Source organism: Rhinoderma darwinii, chromosome 11, assembly GCF_050947455.1.
Source record: "Rhinoderma darwinii isolate aRhiDar2 chromosome 11, aRhiDar2.hap1, whole genome shotgun sequence".
Classification (NCBI taxonomy): Eukaryota; Metazoa; Chordata; class Amphibia; order Anura; family Rhinodermatidae; genus Rhinoderma; species Rhinoderma darwinii.
In genome coordinates this window covers 17009957-17035055 of record NC_134697.1, presented here as the reverse complement: position 1 = coordinate 17035055, position 25099 = coordinate 17009957, and the positions used below count along the sequence as shown (strand labels likewise).

Below are 25099 nucleotides of genomic sequence, written 5' to 3'. Positions count from 1 at the left end.
GATCATCTACATTGCAAGAGTTAATTGAAATCATAAATTCATGATAACTCAGCTGTCAGTGTTACCTGATATGCAAATTAATCAGGGATTCATTCCACTGAGATCATTTATTAAACATTTGCTTGTTTTTAATCCCTTTGCACTAGAAGTAACATTAAAGGTAGATCTCAAAGGGTTTGTCCAGTCCACAGGATAGGTCATCAGCATATGATCCGTGGGGGTCCGACACCCGAACCCCGCGCCGAACTGATGCCCCGGCTACCGATGGGCACCGGATGTCCCTGCCGGAAGCAGACGGCTCAGGTCACAGAATAGCGACCGAGTGGCAGTACTGCAGCTCTGCTCCTTTTCAAGTGAATAGGAGCAGAACTGCAGTTCTGCAGCACGGCCACTATGCAGAGTACGGAGCCAACTGCTTCTAGCTCTGAATACTGCATACCCTGTATAACATCTGCCGCCCAGAAGCTGCCGCAGCAGCTGTTCAGTGTGGGGTCTGGGTGTTGGACCCCCCACCGATCATATACTGATGATTTACCCTATGGATAGGTCATCAGTTGTCCGTGCCTGGACAACCCCATTAAAGAGGAACAGTTATCAGGGTATAAAAGGAAAAAAATATCAAAAGGTTGGCTGATAGATCCTGTAGGTAAATATAATATAGATGGATTATTATTTATTTCCTGTTGCTTATATAGCACCAACATATTCTACAGCGCTGTACAGATAACATTGGCCCCTGTCTCCAGTACGGCTCCAAATCTGAGTTCCTTTTCTCATACTAGCGCCAATAAATCAATAAGTGCTGCATGTTTTTGGGAGGAAACCCATGCAAACACTGGCAGAATATTCATATGGTCCTTGGCAGATTTAAACCCAAGACCCTAGTGCTGTAGGGACACAGTCCTAACCACTGTTATCCTCGCGCTCACAGAGATAATACCTGTCAAATAGCTAATAAGATATGGAAAAGCCCCACAGTGATCTTCTCCACTTCATCGTTTTTAGATGAGATTGTCTGCTGGTGGACCTCATAGACATTGTTGTGGCTGGAAATCATTATAAGTTACATAAGAATCTGGTAGGCAGGAGTGGCCCACATACTTGGCACACACATGGACCCTCTGGTGTCTTTGTCCAACCCCTAACTGAATCGCATGAGCCCTGGTGGGCTGGTGCTCATAAATGTGCTAGAACCAGGGCCCACCCAAGGATGATGTAGACTGGTAGGACAGTCCAACCCAGGTTCTTGATCAAATCTTGAGGACTGAGTTGTAATATTATTAATTATAACGTTTCTTAACATGTATACTCTATTATATGAGGACTGGTAAAAAAAATAAAAAATAGACACCCTTGGGTCAAGGTCCGGTCAAATATACAGCAGTTCTTCATCCAAATGTATATGAAGTTGTTCTTCACATTCACTGCCCCGTCAACGTCAGTTCCGTTTTATCTCCTAGACATGCCATTGGCTCGTCAAGTATAGTGATGACTTGTTAGCTCCAGAATTCAATGAGAAATAGACCTTCTTATTCTTCAATTAGTCATGTTTTAAAGAAAGGCACATGGCTTGTGTCCTAACAAATTAACAAGGAAGTGTTGCCTCATATCAGTTTGACAGGTCCGGTCTGCTCCGAGGGACTGTGAAGGATAAGTTTGTTTAGAACGTCGTTCCATTAGTACCTCACTTATACTCTTGGTGGATACATCATCGAGGTCTCCGGTGGATTCTGTTTGCTGAATGTAAAAGAAATAGTCACTCAATTATTAAAGACACTACAGGGTGAATGTGAAGGTTTTGGCCAAAAGTAGAGACAGTGTTTTTATGAATTCCATTAAAGTTTGCAGAAACTGGAGGCAGGAGAGTCCATCCTTCTGCCAAGTGCAGGGCTGTCCGCTTTCATTCATCAAGTGGGAAAATATTCGTCTTCATTACATCCAAACTCTAAGTGCACAAATTGCTTACACTAATGGCTGCAATTTTTTGGAACAACCAAGTTGGACTAGGAACCAGTTATGGTAGCAGAACAATGTGGACAACAACACTTTATCCGCTAATGAGGACATTTGAGAAAACATTTCTGTAAGGAATAATTTACATCACGTTGTTTACGCCCGGAAAAAGCTCCTAACGTATACGTTAAACGTAGGCTGTGAAGCATGCCTAACAGGGGCATCCGTCATCATAGACTTTAATGGTATACATTAAACATGTACATCATGAACTCTCATGACCCTGTTCATGACGTACCCGTTACATGGATACCATTATAGTTTATAGGTAACGGGTGCCACTATTAAGAATCCGTTTAATGCATCCATCCCCCATAGACTATAATGGTATCCATTTAATGTATACATTATGAAAGGCTATTACTGCCCATGACAGGTAAGTTAAATGTATATCTATAATGTATGCCTTACAGTGGCAAATACCGCCGGGTGTGAATTTTTTTGCAGTATCCAGCAGGATAGAAAAGAATAGTTTACTAGGCTATTTTAACCCTCAAAAGCTATGTTGACTCTCTTTTGGCCTCCGTCGGACTAATGGAGCCATATGGACACGTTTAGTGTGTAGGTTGGGAGCTTATGCGACGTAGACGCTAAATGGAACTCAGAAACGTGATGTGATCAGGGTCTTAGACGGTTATTATTTCCCATCATTATTTGTGACCCTGAGGCACTGTGTTCCTTATTTGTTGGATACAAGCAGGAATACCATAGAGATCCAGTAACAAATAGACCTAAAACTGTCCACAGTTTAAGCAGAGGTCCCGTTGTGGGCTAAAAATGTATATATACGTCAATACTGGAGATCAGCAAAAATTTGACAACACAAATTAGTATATTAGGTTTTTCAGTGCTTATATTGCCTTGGTGGTTTAAGTAGTAGAAGTTAAAGGGTAACTAAACGATCGACAAACTTCTCACATGTCATAATGATGTCAGAAGTATTGATTGGTGGGAGCTGAGCACCGAGACCCCCACCAATTGCTAAAACTAAGCGTTAGAAGTGCAGCATGAAATGTAGGAGAGTATGGGCTCAATAGAAAGTCTATGAGCCCGTACTCCAATACATCGGCTTTCCGGGAAAAAACAAACAAAAACGAAGTTTCTCAATGCTCACACGAGCGCTACTGCTGCTTCATTTTAGCGATTGGTGGTGGTCTCAATGCTTGGACCAACACCAATCAAAACTTCTGACATATCACTATGACATGTCAGAAGATTGTCGAACGTTTAGTTTCCCTTTAAAGCCTGCACACATGTACATCATTACAGGACAAGAATCAGAATAAAACTTTGTGTGTATACTTGAGTAATAACAGTATTTCTAAGTATAATGCCCCTCTTCAGACGCCATCTCTCATTGTCCGCTTGCTGCTATGATGTTCTCTCAGGAGCACTGCACTCTGTCCCCATCCCACAATTCAAATGTCTGCAATACAGAACAAGGCTGCAGCTCATTGTAGAGTTTTACCTCGGCCCAACACGTAGTCCTTCGAGGAAACTATCATAGTACCATTTCCCTTAAAGGGGCAGTAACAACTTATATAACACAAATATGAGAGTGCTTCAGACACGCCATACACCAAAACACACACACACACACACACACACCCACACACACACACACCAGACTGTATAGAACATTAGAAATAACACACACACACACACACACACACACACACACACCAGACTGTATAGGACATTAGAAATAATATTTTACATTGAAAGGGCTTAGCAGTGCTGACCTCAATCAAGCTCCAGTGTGAGATTGTATAATACCTACTAGAACATGATATGTTTAGTAAGAGAGCTGAGTGACTATGTATATATGTGTGTAGACAGGTTCCCCTTCTCCCTTCTCTCCTTCTCTGTCTTGCTCTCCTCTGTGTATTATGATCATTCAGTTTGACAACTTTTATGTCTCACAAAGAACCTCTTTTTTCAGTGAGTGCAGAGATTCTGAACCTTTGCAAACACTGCAGAACTAAGAGAGAAGTGGAAAGTGGTGTCTGAAAAGAGGAGGAAGAGGCACTTTTCTTTAACAAGACATATTACAAAGTTTTTTTTATCTCTGCATACGCTATTGGTTTATGACCAAAAATTTCAATTGACAGTTACGCTTTTTTCCTGCCTTGAACGGAAATGGTATGTCAATTATTTAGGATTCTCCGCAGTAAGAAAACATTTGGTAACTGTGATCTTTGGGGCCGATAGGGGTCAATTTTGTATTTCTGATTCTTGTCCTGCCCTTAAAATGGGCACATAAATACTTGTTTTTTAACAGAGAGCGGGGCACTGTTCTTTTTCCCACATTGTCTGCATCCAAAATCAGACATGACAGAGAAACAAACAAATTAACATATCAAACAAAATTAGGTCCCTGCTCGCCAGAGCTTTCAATCTATAAAAGTTAAGGTAGTTAGACCAGCCTTCATACAAAATAACCCTGGTTCAAACAGTGAGTTAGGTGGGGTCTGACCTCTGGAACCTCCTTCATTGAAGAACACAAGGAGGGGCCCTTAGTACCCAGTTTAGTCTAGAGAGCAGGAGGATCATGCGCTGTCCCTCTCAATAGTCTTCTATGGTGAGCACGTTTGGCTATTTATTTCAGACCTCGACCCAACTTAGAAGTTTTCTGATTGACAAGTTATAAAAGTAAAAATCGGGTTGTTGTAGATCAACCTCTTTGAGTCAATATCTATTATGTTTGTTAGTTTGTTTTATTTTTTTACCAAGTTGACTACAATATTAACAAGGTAAAATTTCACATCGAGTAATAAGGAAAGAAGACAAACATATACTGTGGCTACAAAACTAAAAAGAGGACTATCATGTTTACTAGGGCACCAGCCATTCAATAAAGGGTTTTTCTATGTAATCCCCAATGGACACGTCATGTGATCATAACACAGTGAAATCTCTTTGAGAAGATCACCCAAATTTGCATTGAGGAATGATGTTCTAGAGGGGTGGTCCTCCCAAAAAGAGACCCATATACATAAGATACATGGTCTTGATCAGTGGTTCTCTTCTCAAAGAGGTGGTCTTTTGGAGAAGACAACCACTGATCTAGACCATGTATCCTATTAATATTGGTCTAGATCAGTGGTTGTCTTCTCCAAAAGACCACTTCTTTGAGAAGACAACCACTGATCTTGTATGATACATTGGGATTCCTAATGAGAAGGTAACTGATTCCATAAAGTTACTATTCATGTTGTCACTTTTTGGGGTCATCTAAGAGAAAAATCTTGAAAGTAACGTAAGTAGGATTTATCATTGCAACCTGGGGATACAAGACTGTTCAAAGAATACTGCCCAAAGTATCCATAAACAGAAATGATAATGTCTATATATAATTATAGAGGTAACAGTGACGGTGTTTCCCTTTTTTGGGTAACAAATTATAAAAAAAACACCACCAGGCTTCACATAAGCATCACGACATCCAATTCAATAGATTTTCTGTTCTACCATATTCTTCAGGCCTGATAACTGCTACCGTTGCAACGCCTCATTTGGCTTTTTTTGTCTCCTTTCGCTCTTTTAAAGTCAATGCAGTTTCTGTCATTGGGGTCCAACAGGTAATCTAGTGAGCGCAGGGTTATGGTGTTTCAAGCACGGGCACGTGAGCATAGCAGTCAAACATCAGCAATGATTCACTGGCGTGGCCACATGTCTGGATGAAATATTTGGAAACTTTGGACCATCCCTTTTTTTCCTGAAGTATCCTGCTTGAAAGGTTTAATTTCCCTGCAGCTCCCCTACAGGGTGGACTGTCCATGTAATCCAGAGTGATGATCTTTCTAGGATTGCTTCACTTTGGCTAATAGATGAGATTTCTGACCAGGGGACCCCCTCTATTAATTCACTAATAGGCTATAAGAAAATAGGTTTTCTAAACCAGACGACCCCTTTAATAAATTCATTATTCAAAAAGTGAAAGGGGTTTTCCCACGAGGGACATTTATGACATATCTACAGGATAGATGCACTTCTGGGACCCACACCTATCTCTAGAACGAGGCCCTCTAAACCCTGTTCTACCTCTTTGTGTTCCGGCTGATTTCCGACCATGAAGGAGAAAACAGCGTAACTCGCTGAGCTACGCGGTTTTCGTTAGCCCCATAGAACTGAATGGTAGTTACGGAAACAGCGTAGCTCGCATTCTATGCTTTTTCCGTAACTCCCGACCATATAGTCAGGAAGTGGCCAGGAGCCAGCGTCAGCACAAAAAGGTATAACTGAGTTTAGGGGGCCCCGTTTTAGGGAAAGGAGCGGTTCCTACATCTTACATTTATGACATATCCTGTAGATATGTCATAAATGTCCCTCGTGGGAAAACCCCTTTAAAGCAAAAAATTACAATAAACAAAAATAGCAAAAAACTTTAAAGGGGCTTCACATTTAATATTAATGGAATTTGAGAAGAAACATAATCCTAATTTGCTAGGTGAAGGCAGAGGATAATTTTACAATACTATACCTATTACCAAACTTTTCGTAAACTATCATAGGTTTATTCCATATGATAAACGTATATGAAGTTATCTACGGGCATTGAGGTTTAGAGACGTGGCATATTCATGGTGCTGAGCAGTCTGACATGTTTCAAGTATGTTGTAGAAATGACTTATCTACCGAAAGCCTGATATCCTTGTTGAATTACCTTTGAAGCTCTGACCACTGGCAAGTTCCAGACCATCATTCCTGCCCATTTGTATCAATACAGAACCGCTTATCAATGTACTTCATTACAAAGAACTGATAAAAGCAACAACCATGTAACTATGCATGGAGAAAATTGTGGCATTTCGGTCATACTTCCTAACCTTGTAGCGTCTTATCTGGCGATACATGCTGTTACATGAATTTATTCTGACAGCTGGCAAAAAGAGAAAGAGAAGATAACACATCAATGGTCCCCAAGCTTTGGTTCATCTTGGGGATTACTGACATACAGTAAATTGATTTACTGATATAATCTCTGAATTTACACTACAAACCCTATACAAAGCTTCTCTCTTCTTTGGATTGCTACATAGTGGAACTTTGCTCCAGGGCATCTTAAAGCTATGGTCCAAAGATAATAAGAAAGCGACTTTACTGTTACTTGTTCATTATCAGTAGTGCTCCATTTCTATAGGAAGTGTGAAAGTAACAGTTCTATACTATGGCCCAGTTCACACAGAGTTTTTCTACACTGATTTTTATACGAAAACCGCATCGGAATCAGCCGCTCGCGGTACAAAAATGCGGCCTGCTCTTTCTTGCTGCGGTTCCGCCTCTGAGCTCCCATTGAAATCAATGGGAGGCAGAAAAAGCATTTTTCACAGCGTTTTTTGGCCGCGGCGCTCAATGGCCACAGGCGGAAAAAAACGCAGCGGAAATCGTGGCAAGAAATTCCTGAAGGAATTTTGAGACTGATTTTTCTGCCTCCAAATAAACTCTGTGTGAACAGGGCCTAAATATTTATATATTTATGTTATATTCTTGCTCACATCCAGGGTAAATATACACCACTGCAACTTTAATACATTTCTTTCACTCAAGCTAAAAGTATGGGAAAATATAGCAGATAAAAATCAAAGTGTCACAACCCATTTGTAAAACCCAATGTGGTTTCTGTGGTTTATTCAGTCTGGTAATTCAGAAATTCTCTTTTTTTTTATGTTTTCACATACATATGCTATTTACTATGTATGTAACCACAATGTAAGGCATGGCTAAAAGGTTCCAACCCACTGCCACAATGAATAGTAATTCTGTCAGGAGCAATTATTTTATTATGTGACTTTTAGTTTTACTGATTTACCACTTTTTTGACATTCATGTTTTTCTTTCATATGCTTTGCCAGGCCTTAATCAAATAAAAGGCAATAAAAATTATGTAAAAAAAAAAAAGTCATCACAAAGTATTTACATACCCAGCAAAATATATAAATGCAGGGAAATAGACCTATACCTAGTGACCTTATGCACCCAACACTTCACATATCTGAAGAAATATGGTATGAAGTGATTTTACCGCAACATTAAAAAGTACCTGTCAGTTCTCCTGTGTGGTGTAGTATAGAGGATCTGTCAGCTCTCCTGTGTGGTGCAGTATAGAGGATGTGTCAGCTCTCCTGTGTGGTGTAGTATAGAGGATCTGTCAGCTCTCCTGTGTGGTGTAGTATAGAGGAGCTGTCAGTTCTCCTGTGTGGTGTAGTATAGAGGATCTGTCAGCTCTCCTGTGTGGTGTAGTATGGAGCATCTGTCAGTTCTCCTGTGTGGTGTAGTATAAAGGACCTGTCAGCTCTCCTGTGTGGTGTAGTATAGAGGATCTGTCAGCACTCCTGTGTGGTGTAGTTTAGAGGACCTGTCAGCTCTCCTGTGTGGTGTAGTATAGTGGATCTGTCAGCTCTCCTGTGTGGTGTAGTATAGAGGATCTGTCAGCTCTCCTGTGTGGTGTAGTATAGAGGAACTGTCAGCTCTCCTGTGTGGTGTAGTATAGAGGACCTCTCAGCTCTCCTGTGTGGTGTAGTATAGAGGACCTGTCAGCTCTCCTGTGTGATGTAGTATAGAGGACCTGACAGCTCTCCTGTGTGGTGTAGTATAGTGAGTGGATCTGTCAGCTCTCCTGTGTGGTGTAGTATAGAGGATCTGTCAGCTCTCCTGTGTGGTGTAGTATAGAGGAACTGTCAGCTCTCCTGTGTGGTGTAGTATAGAGGACCTGTCAGCTCTCCTGTGTTGTGTTGTGTAGTATAGTGGATCTGTCAGCTCTCCTGTGTGGTGTAGTATAGAGGACCTGTCAGCTCTCCTGTGGTGGGGTGTAATATAGAGGATCTGTCAGCTCTCCTGTGTGGTGTAGTATAGAGGATCTGTCAGCTCTTCTGTGTGGTGTAGTATAGAGGATCTGTCAGCTCTCCTGTGTGATGTAGTATAGATGAGCTGTCAGCTCTCCCGTGTGGTGTAGTATAGAGGATCTGTCAGCTCTCCTGTGTGGTGTAGTATAGAGGATCTGTCGGCTCTCCTGTGTGGTGTAGTATAGTGGAGCTCTCAGTTCTCCTGGGTGTGTAGTATAGAGGAACGATCAGCTCTCCTGTGTGGTGTAGTATAGAGGAGCTGTCAGCTCTCATGTGTTGTGTAGTATAGAGGATATGTCAGCTCTCCTGTGTGGTGTAGTATAGAGGAACTGTCAGCTCTCCTGTGTGGTGTAGTATAGAGGAACTGTCAGCTCTCCTGTGTGGTGTAGTATAGAGGACCTGTCAGCTCTCCTGTGTGGTGTAGTATAGAGGATCTGTCAGCACTCCTGTGTGGTGTAGTTTAGAGGACCTGTCAGCTCTCCTGTGTGGTGTAGTATAGTGGATCTGTCAGCTCTCCTGTGTGGTGTAGTATAGAGGATCTGTCAGCTCTCCTGCGTGGTGTAGTATAGAGGAACTGTCAGCTCTCCTGTGTGGTGTAGTATAGAGGACCACTCAGCTCTCCTGTGTGGTGTAGTATAGAGGACCTGTCAGCTCTCCTGTGTGATGTAGTATAGAGGACCTGTCAGCTCTCCTGTGTGGTGTAGTATAGAGGATCTGTCAGCTCTCCTGTGTGGTGTAATATAGTGGATCTGTCAGCTCTCCTGTGTGGTGTAGTATAGAGGATCTGTCAGCTCTCCTGTGTGGTGTAGTATAGAGGAACTGTCAGCTCTCCTTTGTAGTGTAGTATAGAGGACCTGTCAGCTCTCCTGTGTCGTGTAGTATAGAGGATCTGTGAGCTCTCCTGTGTAGTGTAGTTTAGAGAACCTGTCAGCTCTCCTGTGTGGTGTAGTATAGTGGATCTGTCAGCTCTCCTGTGTGATGTAGTATAGAGGAGCTGTCAGCTCTCCCGTGTGGTGTAGTATAGAGGATCTGTCAGCTCTCCTGTGTGGTGTAGTATAGAGGATCTGTCGGCTCTCCTGTGTGGTGTAGTATAGTGGAGCTGTCAGTTCTCCTAGGGGGTGTAGTATAGAGGAACGATCAGCTCTCCTGTGTGGTGTAGTATAGAGGAGCTGTCAGCTCTCATGTGTTGTGTAGTATAGAGGATATGTCAGCTCTCCTGTGTGGTGTAGTATAGAGGAACTGTCAGCTCTCCTGTGTGGTGTAGTATAGAGGAACTGTCAGCTCTCCTGTGTGGTGTAGCATAGAGGACCTGTCAGCTCTCCTGTGTGGTGTAGTATAGAGGATCTGTCAGCACTCCTGTGTGGTGTAGTTTAGAGGACCTGTCAGCTCTCCTGTGTGGTGTAGTATAGTGGATCTGTCAGCTCTCCTGCGTGGTGTAGTATAGAGGAACTGTCAGCTCTCCTGTGTGTTGTAGTATAGAGGACCACTCAGCTCTCCTGTGTGGTGTAGTATAGAGGTCCTGTCAGCTCTCCTGTGTGATGTAGTATAGAGGACCTGTCAACTCTCCTGTGTGGTGTAGTATAGAGGATCTGTCAGCTCTCCTTTGTGGTGTAGTTTAGAGGACCTGTCAGCTCTCCTGTGTGGTGTAATATAGTGGATCTGTCAGCTCTCCTGTGTGGTGTAGTATAGAGGATCTGTCAGCTCTCCTGTGTGGTGTAGTATAGAGGAACTGTCAGCTCTCCTTTGTGGTGTAGTATAGAGGACCTGTCAGCTCTCCTGTGTCGTGTAGTATAGAGGATCTGTGAGCTCTCCTGTGTAGTGTAGTTTAGAGGACCTGTCAGCTCTCCTGTGTGGTGTAGTATAGTGGATCTGTCAGCTCTCCTGTGTCGTGTAGTATAGAGAATCTGTCAGCTCTCCTGTGTGGTGTGGTGTAGTATAGAGGAACTGTCAGCTCTCCTGTGTGGTGTAGTATAGAGAACCTGTCAGCTCTCCTGTGTGGTGTGGTGTAGTATAGAGGATCTGTCTGCTCTTCTGTGTGGTGTAGTATAGAGGATCTGTCAGCTCTCCCGTGTGATGTAGTATAGAGGAGCTGTCAGCTTTCCCGTGTGGTGTAGTATAGAGGATCTGTCAGCTCTCCTGTGTGGTGTAGTATAGAGGATCTGTCGGCTCTCCTGTGTGGTGTAGTATAGTGGAGCTGTCAGCTCTCCTGTGTGGTGTAGTATAGAGGAGCTGTCAGTTCTCCTGTGTGGTGTAGTATAGAGGAGCTGTCAGCTCTCCTGTGTGGTGTAGTATAGAGGAGCTGTCAGCTCTCCTGTGTGGTGTAGTATAGAGGATCTGTCAGCTCTCCTGTGTGGTGTAGTATAGAGGAACTGTCAGCTCTCCTGTGTGGTGTAGTATAAAGGAACTGTCAGGTCTCATGTGTGGTGTAGTATAGAGGACCTGTCAGCTCTCCTGTGTGGTGTAGTATAGAGGATCTGTCAGCTCTCCTGTGTGGTGTAGTATAGAGGATGTGTCAGCTTTCCTGTGTGGTGTAGTATAGTGGAGCTGTCAGCTCTCCTGTGTGGTGTAGTATAGAGGAGCTGTCAGCTCTCCTGTGTGGTGTAGTATAGAGGATCTGTCAGGTCTCCTGTGTGGTGTAGTATAGAGGATCTGTCAGCTCTCCTGTGTGGTGTAGTATAGAGGATCTGTCAGTTCTCATGTGTGGTGTAGTATAGAGGATCTGTCATTCTCCTGTGTGGTGTAGTATAGAGGATCTGTCAGCTCTCCTGTGTGGTGTAGTATAGAGGATCTGTCAGCTCTCCTGTGTGGTGTAGTATAGAGGATCTGTCTGCTCTCCTGTGTGGTGTAGTATAGAGGAGCTGTCAGCTCTCCTGTGTGGTGTAGTATAGCGGATCTGTCAGCTCTCCTGTGTGGTGTAGTATTGAGGATCTGTCAGCTCTCCTGTGTGGTGTAGTATAGAGGAGCTGTCAGCTCTCCTGTGTGGTGTAGTATAGAGGATCTGTTAGCTCTGCTGTGTGGTGCAGTATAGAGGAGCTGTCAGTTCTCCTGTGTGGTGTAGTATAGAGGATCTGTCAGCTCTCCTGTGTGGTGTAGTATAGAGGATCTGTCAGCTCTCCTGTGTGGTGTAGTATAGAGGAGCTGTCAGCTCTCCTGTGTGGTGTAGTATAGAGGATCTGTTAGCTCTGCTGTGTGGTGTAGTATAGAGGACTTGTCAGCTCTCCTGTGTGGAGTAGTATTGAGGATCTGTCAGTTCTCCTGTGTGGTGTAGTATGAAGGATCCGTCAGCTCTCCTTTATGGTGCAGTAAAGATTAACTGTCAGTGTAGTAAGGAGGACATGTCCCCTCTCTGTTTTAGTAAATACTTGTATTTCCCATGAAACAACAATTCTGGAGCATCTTTTCTTAGAACTTTGCACTGCGCTATTCCTCTGTTATTTCTCCTGGAAATGTATGAGTAAATTGACAAACATTACCATTCCCTTTGTTAATTATGTGTGCCCCTACACAGTCTGACACTATCCAATTATTCATGACAGTATAAGGCGACATTCAGACGAACATAGCCAATCCCTAACATGAAAATCTGCTGTTTTTCACGTTCGAGATGCACTCGTGTGGGACGCGTTATCACGCATCCCCTATAGACTACAGTCTATGAAGGGATGCGTAAAGCGAAAAAAAAATAGGACATGTCCTATTTTCTCACGGACCCTTCACATGCCCTGTTGAAACAACGGTCATGTGAACGGCCCCATTGAAGTATATGAGTCCGTGTGACGGCCGTATACTTTTCCAAGAGAAACCGCAGATGAATTGGATTTGCAGAGTTCTAAGAAAAGATGATCCAGAAATGTTATTTCATGCCTTCCTTAATTTCATAATACATTATGTCATTGGCCGGTTTTAGACTGGGAAATATTTTGTATTTAAAGGGGTTGTATGAGATTAGAGCAACAAGGATGCCTCCTTTTAGAAACAGCGCCACTTTTGTCTATGGACTGTGTCTGGAATTACAGCTTTCAAGTAAATAGGGCTGAACTGCAATACCAGATACAGCCTATGGACAAAAGTGGCGCTGTTTCTGAAAGAAAGCAACCATGCTGTTTTAACTCATACATCTGCGTAGGCTATTACTTAAAATCTGAGTGCCACTTGTAACTTAGCGATTCCTTTTTCTGATACACATTGAATATATCTCGTATGGCCCATATCCACCATCATGTAGTCCAGCAAGAGGCATCTATTTACACTTTTACCAATTCACGGACGTTACAGTAGCTCTTAGACTACTTTAACAATGTTGTTAGTCTTTACTTAGAGGGTGTAAACATCATTCAGTATGGGAGGTCTGTCAGAAGGTTGGCATGCAACATTCGGAGACCCATCAAAATACAAGTAGTTGGAATAAAATGTTTACTTGCCATTTATAGGCAGTCTAAGCCTCAGGAAACTATCACCTTCCTATTGGAACCATGAGTGCAAAAAAGGGGATTTGGCTGGAGGTCTATATTAGTGCCGCAAACCCAGACAAGGTCACTACTAATATTCAGATAGGACATGAGTGCAGCCTTTAATAATAATCTAAAGGCTGGAAAACTGGACCTTGGCTTGGGCTTCTGGCAGAAGACCTAGAAGGTAAGGACTATGTTTAGTGGTCACAGACCACACAGTTATTTCTCCATTATGCCATCAAGATGGATGAATATTAAAGTGTAATGAATTGGACGGCAGGTATTTTGGAGCTGTCACCCCTGGATGTGTCCAGCTGGGCTACTTCAGTCTGGAGACTCACAATAGCACAAGTGTACTACTGCCTTGTCAGCACTAAAGATCAGCTTGTTGGAGATGTAGGTAATGAAAGCAAGACTTTATGAAGCGCTGACCCATGAACATAAATTTGCTTATTTAAATAAAAGGGTGCACATAGCATGCAAGAGCTCCAAGCCATATCAAGCAGACACCTGGATTTCATTAACTCTTGCTAAACCAAATAGTTGTAGTATGCAGGCGCAATTTTACAGGAGCCGATTTGCAGCCCTTTTTAAAATTCAGACACGCTCATGTGACACTTTTCATGAAAAAATGAAATAAAAAGGATTAATAACCCTGTAAAATAAATAAAATAATAATATTTCTATAGTAGTAAAATTATATAAAAATTATTTTTATTATGATAAAATAGAATAATGATAAATTTATCATTATAAAATAATAATTAAAAAATATATTAAATTATATGATTATAAAAAAAAAATCATTAGAACATGAGAATGGATGAGTCAATAGTATGAAATGGCCCTCACATAAATTTCAATAAAAAAAATAAATTAATAACATTTTGGATCCAGGCATGGCTATTAGGCCGGGATTACACACACGCACGCACGCACGCATGCACACACACACACACTTTTGACGCAGTTTTTGGAGCCAAATCCAGAAATGGTTCCAAAGGGAAAAAAGAATATAAAGAAAAGACTGATGTATCTCCTTTTTTTGAGTCCACTCCTGTGTTTGGGTCAAAAAACTGAGCTAAAAACAGCTCCAAAAATGGCTTAAAAAGGGTTAGGCCACACGTTGTGGCCACTGTGCAGCACAAAAGGGGTGTTTCATAAGCATCCGACAGGGTTGAAAAGTAGCCTTTTGTATCATTGGGATGTGTTAATAAACACCAACATTGCGAATGGGTTTTTGGATGTGGAATTTGCATTCACCCTTCTTCTAAGGGCGGATTCACACGAACGTAAATTGCATCCGTGCAGGCCGCGTGGTTTTCACGTGGCTCGCATGGACCAATAGAAGTATATGGGGCAGTACAGACAGTCCGTGCTTTTTGCGCAGCGTTTGTCCGCTGCGTAAAAAGCGCGACATGTTCAATATCTCAGCGTTTTTCGCGCATCACGCACCCATTGAAGTCAATGGGTGCGTGAAAACCACGCAGGTCGCACGGAAGCATTTCCGTGCGAACTGGCTGTTTCGCGTAACAGCTGTCAAAAGGATGAATGTAAACAGAAAAGCACCATATGATGCTGCCACACAGGGCTGTCAAGTGGCTTTTGCGCAGGCAAAACACTGCGTGTTTTGCCTGCGCAAAAACGCCACGGTCGTCTGAATCAGCCCTAAGTGGGGAGTTCCTGTTACAGTGAGTGCTCTGGAAATCTTTCTTTACAAATGTCACTATGACATGTCAAAAGTTTTATGAACGTTTCGATACACTTTAAATATTTTTTTATTATGATCATGGTACGATTACATAGATTTTTATTTGCTGTTACCCATATCAATTGTATCTCTGATCTCTCTTATTTTTGGTCTGGTTCCCCATCAGCTAAGATTTACCAGAGAATTATAGGGGTTGTTCAGTCATAAGTAATTGATGACCTATTCTCAGGATAGGCCATCAATATCAATCGGTGGGGGTCCGACTCACAGCACCTTCGCTGTTTTGAAGCGGCCGCGGTGCTCGTTCGACCACTGCCTCCTCTTTATACCTTATCTGCTTGTACTGTGAATTGCAAAAACGTTCTTGTATCGGCGATTCACAGTACTACAGCTTTCTCCTATTGAAGTGAATCAGAGAAGGCTGTAATACTGTGAACCGCCGCTAAAAGTGTGTTGGCTATTCACAGTACAAGCAGATAAAGAATGAAGGGGAAGCAGCACTCATATGAGCACTGCAGCCACTTCAAAACAGCTGATCAGTGGGGGTGCCTGAAGTAGGACCCCACCGATCAGGCATTGATGGCCTATCCTGAGGGTAGGCCATCAATTACTTATGACTGGACAACCTTTAACCACTGGACTAGCTAGAGGCACCTAAGTCCTGGGGCCAGCTGAGTACCTCAACACTAGCTGAATCATGTGAAAAAACACATGCTATAGGTAAAATTGTTTGGTGGACAAATTAGTTATGTTTTGAGACACCTTCACCTTTAACATAATATAACATCTTAATATTGGCTTAGTTTCTTAGAGAGGAGCATCCATGATACATTTAGAATATCTTAGATGTTTATCTTTTTTTACTTGTGACACAATTATTGTATCTTATATTTGGGTTTAGAGTGATTTTAATGTTTAAGAACTGGCTATAAGCGTAAACTCAAGAAAGCAGACAAAATAGCTGATTAATAAGCTGAAACTGGAACTTGATCCAAAATTGTGGCCTATGTTTTAAGTGGGATCTACTTTTATTTTCCCATAAATCTCCTCTAAAATATGCCCACAGCAGAGCAAACACGGGCTAGTAAGGACTTTCTGCCATAATTGCATGCGTTCATTTACATTGGATTTACAGCAGTTGGACCACACACCGCAAAAATATTAGTTCAAAGCTTAAAAATGAAATGGTACCCAGGATACAAGAAGTTATGGTTAAACCTTATTTCCAGCGTATATTCAATAACTCGGATTCCTGGGAAAGCTAATAGGTTATTAAATAAACAGTACAAAATGATACGTAAATTAAAGCGGACTAACCTTATAAATGAACATATATTATAAAATACGTCATAATCTTATCCCTTCAGTGATTGAAGCAGTAGGGACATGTGAAATTTAGTTGGGGGACTAGTTTTTGTGTGGTTCAGAAAACCCATTTCTCATATACCATATTAAATAATTCTCAAATAATAAAGGGGGTCCTTGTTCAGGACCCTCCTCACATAACCACAGCAGTGAGCATTTACAGAGTATCTCTTACTCTGGAGGACACTGTAAGGCCTCTTGCACACGACCGTAAAAACACCCGTTATTGCGGGTCGTAATTACGACCCGCATTAACGAGCCCATAGACTTCTGTTAGTCATGGGTACCTTCCTGTTTTCTCACGGGAAGGTGCCCGTGCCGTTAAAAAAATAGAACACGTTCTATTTTTTCATTTTACGGGCCGTGCTGCTATACTTTATAATGGGAGCACGGCTCGCAAAAGCGGCCGGCTGCCCGTGGCCGGCCGTGCTCGTAATTACGAGTTGTAATTACGAGCACGGTCGTGTGCATGAGGCCTTAATCTGTGAATTACATAGAAAGCGCATTGATTTAGATGAGCACTGTGTAATGCTTTAGTTCTCCTATGGGGGTGCTGCATTGGAATTTAACACTCCCCCACAGATTAAATGCGATCACTGGGGGTCTTAGCAACGGGACACCCTGTGATGAGCTTATTATCGGGGGACCCTTTTAACTTGTCCTCCACTGCAGATATGAACTAATGTAAAGGTTACATAACTATATGTACAGTTCAAAAACCCCTACGTTTCCTCTCCCATTATACAGATTCCATAGTCCATTTTATGGCAGTCTATTATCTGCTAATGGACTTTTCGGGAACCTAGCCATTATTTAGAGAAATATTTTCGGACCTTATTCCTGTGCCAAAACATTAGTTGTTGAAGAAGAGCCGTGCTTTATTCTTAATGGTAACACCTCCACTCTTTCAGTGATTCTGTTTTAAATAAATAGAGAAGCAAAAAGCACGGCGCCACATGGTGCAGGTCAACAGGGCTAGAAAAGAGTAGAGAACGTAGTTTGTTATGCTCACCACGTAGAGATTCGATACAGGCAATAAGTAAATCCACTAATGCTGCTGCCAGGATCCAAAACCGGTAAACCGAGTGGTCACCGCTAATTGAAACGCATGAAGGTAGTGAAGAAAGGGAGGATCCTATAGGGCGCTGCTGCGTGGATAGAATACAGGCTACTCCAGACTTAGTAGTCTCCGGTCTCAGTCAGGGCTGACTGAGACCGGAGACTACTAAGTCTGGAGTAGCCTGTATTCTATCCACGCAGCAGCGCCCTATAGGATCCTCCCTTTTTTCACTACCTTCAAGTGATTCTGTTTTGTCATAGGAACAATGAGCCCAATATATAAAAATAGAACAGACAAAAAGTGGTCTCGTTACCCATAGTACCAATAAGAAACAACTGTTCAACCTAGCGCAAACAGTCAGAAGACTCGGATAATATGCCACCCGGTGGCCCTATGAGAACGTTTGAGCATAAGTGTGAAAATGTTGTGAAGAAAAAAACATGAAGCTTTCCTCACACATGACCTGCCCATTAACTTCTAATAACTTGGCATAGGATTAATGTTTAACATTAAAGGTTTTGTCAAGTTTAGAAAACCCATTTTCATACACCCTATTAGGGAATTGTGAGTTGTGAGGGGAGTCCTCTGTTCAGGATCCTCATCTCTTGGCCAGAGTGGAGAGCAGTTACAAACAGGGTCTCACTCTGGGGGACCTGTCCTGTCTTGCATTACACAGACAACCCACTGATATGAATAGGCAACGTGTAATGCTAAATTTGCCCTTTGGTTGTGCTGCAGGAAAATGGAACACTAAGTGACAGGTTTCCCCAGGGATTATCCAAAGGAGACAACTCCTTTTTAGAACTTGTTAGGGTTTTCTTTTAATGTGGTTTTTAGTATTCTAAGGATACTTATCATTTTTGGAAAAATGTAAAATTCAATCCTGGGTTTTCAAAGAAAAAATTTCCAATTAAGGATTTACTTATCTAGTTCCAAATGATTGGGTCCCCCAATGTATATGTAACAACAGAATGTTTCTTCAGGTCCCTCAAGGTTTAGGTTTAGCTTTCTCAAACATTACTTTACATTTATGTTGTCCTCGTTGTGGTGTTACAATTCTGAAGGCTTCTCGTTAACCTCGAAAGACCTACTTACCTGAACACAAATAAAATCACAATGGCTCTTGCCCTTACCTACAATATTCCTACTCAGAATGAGGTTCCCATCACACTCTACCTCAACGAATGCATGGGAATATCAAATCTCTTTACAATGACTAGAAAACCAGCCACTAATTCATCAATAACATAGCACAAATATAGAGAACATTACTTAATGTGCTATGGGAAGCCTCACTCTCACCATTATGTAATATTTTGGCACATTGAACGTAGCTTACAAAGCACTTTGTTGTTTTTTTTCTTTTACTTGAAACAGAATGAATTACTTTCTAGATAAGGAAAATAGACAGTAACTCAAACACTCAGTTACGTAGGCACTTAACTTTCCAGCGAGACTGACTTATTTATTTTCTTGAATTCTTTCCAGTTCTACGGATGCGTATTAAAGAGGTGAAGATTGAGAACGGAGATCTAAAGCTCATAGCGGCCCAGAAGAAGAAAAAGGTCCTAAAAGCTGGAAAACTCAAGAGGAAAGAATTCCGTAAGCTTGTCCTGTACATTAAAAACGCGGTGGAATGCCAATGTCCTCAACTGGACAACTTGAGTGGGAGCTTCCTTATCATGGGCCGGAAGGTAGAAAATAAGCTTTTGCTTACTGCCATCTACAAGTGGGACAAGAAAAGCAAAGACATGAAGTATGCGGTGAACTTTATGTTTTCCTATCCGTGTTCTGAGACCCTTTCTCATGGTGCACACATAGGATCCTTCCGCTAAGGTCGATATCTAGAGAACTTCCCGTGATGCCTTCACCTAGCCTTACCAAATGGATTTTATATTTTAGCAATAGCAGTAACATAGCATACTCAGCTTCAAATAAAAATAAGAGTTACTAGGGTAGTCATACTGAATGATATGGCTGAGAGGGTGAAGAATGTGATCATTGCAAGACAGACACCGTAAATAAGTAAAGAACGGACTTTGAATGCAGAGCTTCAGTTGGAAACACAATGTACATGATTTAGGAAAATACCTGGAACAATATGTTTAAGTTTCACATTGTCACAGTGGTTACCCGCAGCAGTTTATCATTCCCTTAGGCAAAATGCATTAAGACTTAAGCCAGCAATGGCGAAAGCAAAATCTAGTATTTACAGGAAAGCGCCTGAGTGGTGACTGGGCGAATGTTCTGTAATAAATTATAGTCTGACGTCAGATGCTTTTCCCAGGAAACTACACTATTGAATGTGTATTCACAGATAAAAAATATGAACACGGCCATTATAATTTTTTTACTTCCTGTTTGAATTTCCATTGAAGAATTCAACTTTTTATCTTTCGAACTGGAGACATGGGCGTAACCACCAGGGTAGCAGGCAAGACTTCGTAAACTTTTTCTAATTAGCCCTCATTCACCAGCCAGAACATGATGATGCCTGGGCCTCACCACCAGTGGTCGAACTCCATGGCAAAATTAAAAATTTTGCTCAGCCTACCTTTATTTGTCTCCTGAATCCAGAATAACATTAAAATAAGCACAAAAAGGAGTCAATTATGTTGCTAGACCAGAAATTGTCACAGCCAGAAAAAGGATTGTGCTGCTTATGATCCACAACTGGGGGGGGGCGCATCACTGGTGACGATTGCCTCATAATTTGAGAAGTAATGGTAGCAGGAATAACAATTGCTCTGGGGGGCACAGCAGCTAAGGGGGCCCACCTCCACTATCAGTTAAGATGTTATAAGTCAGGGCCAGACTATAGGGGGAGCAAAAGAGGCATTCACCATCTAGGGGCCTCCACTACCAAGTTACCTCCAGTAGTGATCACAGGATATAATTTTAGGGGCATTAAAGTAGAGACCAAAATAATCATCAAATGTAAACTTACTTTATGTTAAAGGTGGCCATGGTGGAATAGGATATATAAAAATTATATGCAATGGGGCTACACACTGTATAGTCCGGATAAAAATTCAACACACTGACTCCAGTAAAAGTTCCTCACCATCCCGAATATCAAGGAGGTTAGATGTACCAAAAGATTTTATCCAACGCTGCAGTCTGCGCTATGTTTGTCTGCTTTTATCCTTTGCAGTACCACTTTATACGATGTCTGGGAGACCCGGCAGTAGAAACACCAAGCTCTACCACATCGAACCTCCTTGATATTCGGGATGGTGAGGAACTTTTCCTGGAGCCAGTGTGTTGAATTTTTATCCGGACTATACAGTGTGTAGCCCCATTGGATATAATTTTGTATATGTGTATTTCTGAGTGGATTGCTGGACTTTATTCACTGCAATTGGGAGCTCCACTGAATACAGATTTGTGCAAACCATAAGTCAGTACATTATATTATGGTGGAATAGGGCTCTACTACAAGTTTTGCTATGGGGCCCTGTGGATTCTTGTTTCTCTTCTGGCTTGGATGAAGATGTTGGGCTAGATTAAGTAAGATCAAGTAAAGGAGTAAGAACCTTATAGGAAAAATCAAAATGGTACGAATGGTTCAGTGCTGCTTCATACTCTGTTCCTATATCTTCTAAAAGAAAAGTCTGCATTATTTGCTAACTTTCCAGTGCATGCGAAGAAGAAGACCCCTGCCTTCAATCTATGGGCTTGCTCTCTGATATGTAGACCCTTCAATTCATCCAGTCATAATGGGGCATAATACAACAAGAAATAACAGAAGTATTTTTCTACTTCCATTGTTAGCAGTTGGTGTATATAAGCAAAGTAAACCCACAACATAGGGGCCAAAAACATCCACCAAAAGTCATTTTTAACATTTTTAGTCCATAATCCGGTAATGGGGTATAATGTACTTCTGGACCAGTGGCTTAGTTACAGGATTTCCAGGACTCTGGAAAACCAAGTATTGAGGATCTAAGTACGATCTAAGAATATAAATCTGCCACCTAATCATCCAATCCACCAATGTAGTTGGTTTGGTTTCTGGGCTAATAGAACTTTGCTTTGCATTATACTCTTAAAGCTCCCAATAATTTTTTTCTACAGTATGTCCATAGATCATTTCATTGTTTTCAAGTTCCCCCGATGACTTAATGTGTAGGAGGAGGCTATTCGGGAGCAATTAGATAAGTCTTGTTTGGTTTTTCCCTCATGTAGTACCCTTTATATCAGTGAGCAACCCATGACCCGGGGGCCGCATACAGACCATTATGCCATTCTTTGTGACCCACATCTATCTCTGGGACCCCATATTTGGGGACTCCATTCTGTTTAGTTTAAGGAAGAGATGAGGTGAAGAAGTGGCTGCACATGAGTGTGACTCTCTACATTGTAGTTTATGGGAGTTATGAAACTCTTTGGCGTGTTAATTGGGGGAGAAGCGTACCCACATTTTCCTGATAAGTGGGAGTCCCAGAATTGGAACATCCACCTATCAGACATTTATGCCAATTTCGATATGCCACAAAATTTTCAGATGAGAATAATCCCTTAATGTTTTATTGCGGCCCTTGGTAAAACTTGACAATGTGGCAATCTGACCAAAAAGGTTGTGACCCCAGATCTATATGAAACAGCAGGCATGTCTGCTGGGCGAAACAACTGTATGTAAGTAGTTAGTTATCTTATGTCCATGAACTGTGAAGGAACAGATCAGGGGTTTCTTCCATTGATCAGTTTCTAATTAATATATAATTACCATATTTATACTCATGTAATCCAATGAACAATTAATAAGAAAAAAACAAATTAGATATATGGCAAAAACATTGGTGTATTTAAGGGCTTTTCAATCATGTCTCCGAAGATCCCAGTATGAAAAATAATTAAAATGAAAGCTTTTAAAAAAGCAGAACAAAAAAACATAAAAAACAATAATTTTTCTCTCATTTTAAGAGACCTGTCCTATCCATTTGTAATGCTTCTATATAGCATAACATTTTTCCAATTGTTAAAGTGTTAGATCACATCTGGTTCCTCTGCCCACACTTTCAGGGAAACATTTTCCCCAGAGCTTATACGAATTACCTGTGGGTTAGTAGACAATTACTAAACAAGTACAAGTGTATCCACAAATACTCAGGTGCTGTTTAAGACCGAGTTCATTTTATTGTCTACATAAAGGAGAGGAAGTCCCATAACAAAAAATAACAATGCTCCCCCTTCCTTGTGCTGTTTCAGGCTACAACCCCTATCTTAGGATGTTAAGATCTGACCCCCTTTTTGTAGAAAAAGATGATGCCATGAGCCTTGGACCAGTCCCCCTTCATGCTAACATTGAGGTGACTGTGCTGCACAACTCATAGGAAAGGTAGTGAGGTCAACCGAGAGCCCTTTTTTTCCACAGGAACCATAGCAGCAACAAGGGTTGCCTCAATCGTATGTGCCTTGGACTTGTCTAAACAAAACTTTGTCAACTCTATAGAAAATATCTGAACGTGAAAGGAAACTATGTCTAGAAGAGAACCAAAATTGCCTTATGCTTGGACTTAATATCCGTTGGATTATTATGTTACTATTCACCGCAATTGTCTCCTTACTTCCATGTCTTTCCCTTGTGACTCTACATTGATGGTGTGGCATTGTAATAGAATGTAATAGTAAGAGTTTGTATTTCCACAATGTGATTGGTTTGCGATGAATGTAATTATTTAAAAGGGTAACATATCCATTATTTTAAATTTTTTTGTTTTGTAAGGCTTTTGTTGATTGAAATCCCGTTGCTCAGAAATGTATTTAATTTGTGATTTAAAGTCAACCAGTAAGAAATACCAATGTCTTGATGGGCAAACTACCTAATATCACTGGCAAACATAGAAAAGTGATGGCCCCATAGAAAAGATCAAAATGGGCACCCATTATGGTGCCTGGTTTTCCTATCTAAGACCGAAGGGCCTGGTGTTTGTTTCCCTTCTCCAAGCCCTTTCCATGACCCAAGGGCCAATTTCCTGTCCCCTTGTTTGCTTATAATACAGTTTAGGGGAGTTCTGCACAGATTCCTGCCACCCAATAGTTAAGAGGATAAGAGGACTAACCAGGTTGGACGCCCTCTCTCCAAGGTCCCCATAGCAGCCACCTGGTCTGCCTCTATGTTAAGTATGGCTAATGCCGATATTTCTGACAAAATATTTCTCTAAAAAAAATCCTTTTTAGGGGGGAAATGTGACCCACCAGTGTTGTTCTTATGTGTAAATGTTTATATGTAGATCTGTTTTATTACAAATGTCATTATGTATCTTATATATGAACACATTAAGGTATGGGTTTTACTCTACTCAATACGGAATATGAGCTGGATTCTCTTGACCTATCTTATCAGCTGTAACCTCAAGTTCATGCATGTTCACCACCACATTGGTACTACTTATGTAAGGTCTGTATTGTTCTTCACAACTGACTGTCCCTTACAAAAATAATTTTAATCATGTAATATTGTGTGTCTTTATCAAGTTTTAAAGTAAATTATTTCATTTGCTAAAATATAATGTGGTTTGTCCTTACTTGTTATACTATGATCATGCCCCGTCAAGGAGCTCCAAAGAAGAACAAGCAGGAGAAGCTTGTTGTGAATCCCATTCTTCTCTGACTTCACTCACCTATGCTCAAGGACCTAAGATCAGGTATTCTTTCCACTGTACACAAAAAATGTCAGCTGCCCACCCCCTATCAATTGACCACCTTAAAAAACTTCATATCGCTACTGTAACAATATACCAGCCCTTGAAAAGACTTAAATGGCCATTAACTTTTATAGAAACTTCAAGTAAATCAATATCTCACGTGAATATAAGAAACTTTGTAATATATATTATTGAAGAAAAATGGAAAAATAGAGACCTCCAGCTCACCTTGTGTAGCAGATTTAGATCATCTCGCACGGATCCTCGTGTCGGCACACGGTAGGTAGACAGTAATAGAAACAAGAGGATTTGGATCCAGCGTGGATTTGTGGAATAAAATGGAACGAAGTTCCAAGTTTAATGAAAAAATTCTATTAAAAAAGAAAAACACCAGGATAGAAGCTTGAGAGTGTGCAATCCTGGTAGTGTGAGGAAAAAATATCTGTAGTAAATGAAGCCTACGCGTTTCAGACGCTACACGCGTCCTTAGTCATGGCTGATGCTGTCTTTTTTAATAGAATTTTTTCATTAAACTTGGAACTTCGTTCCATTTTATTCCACAAATCCACGCTGGATCCAAATCCTCTTGTTTCTATTATTGAAGAAAAATGCCTCTTTCTCCATCCCCCCTCCTAACTTTCACTCACTTTGAATTTATTACAATATCCATCTTCTCAAGACAGAATGGACTCTCAGCTCACTAAAGGATCAGGTTACAGCAGCCAATAAAAGTCTATGGAGAGGGGAGGAGCAAGAGTGAGCATGAGCAGAGTGAGAAGGAGGAAGAGAGACAAACAGAGATGCTGCTGCAGCTTCTAGCAAGTGTTTTATCTCACCCCAGTGCTGGATCCACAGCTGCACTGCTCATTACTGCTGTATAATCTCCTCCATGCTGCTGTGTATATGATAGATTTGTGTTCTGTGTATAGAAGGCATGATAGCAATTAGGCTCCGCCCATTATCTGAGAAGACCGAATTATAGTTAGAGCCTGCAGAATACAAGT

General features: G+C 41.4%; 1 protein-coding gene across 1 annotated transcript in view; it reads left to right on the top strand.

Annotated features, from left to right (window-relative positions):
• SFRP5 (secreted frizzled related protein 5) overlaps positions 1-23912 on the top strand; it is a 71849-nt gene extending 47937 nt beyond the window's left edge. The window contains exon 3 of the mRNA XM_075843063.1: positions 18934-23912. Coding sequence (XP_075699178.1) covers positions 18934-19280 — 347 coding nt within the window. The 3' untranslated portion in view covers positions 19281-23912. The remainder of the gene's footprint in view (positions 1-18933) is intronic.
• Positions 23913-25099: the final 1187 nt, after the last annotated feature.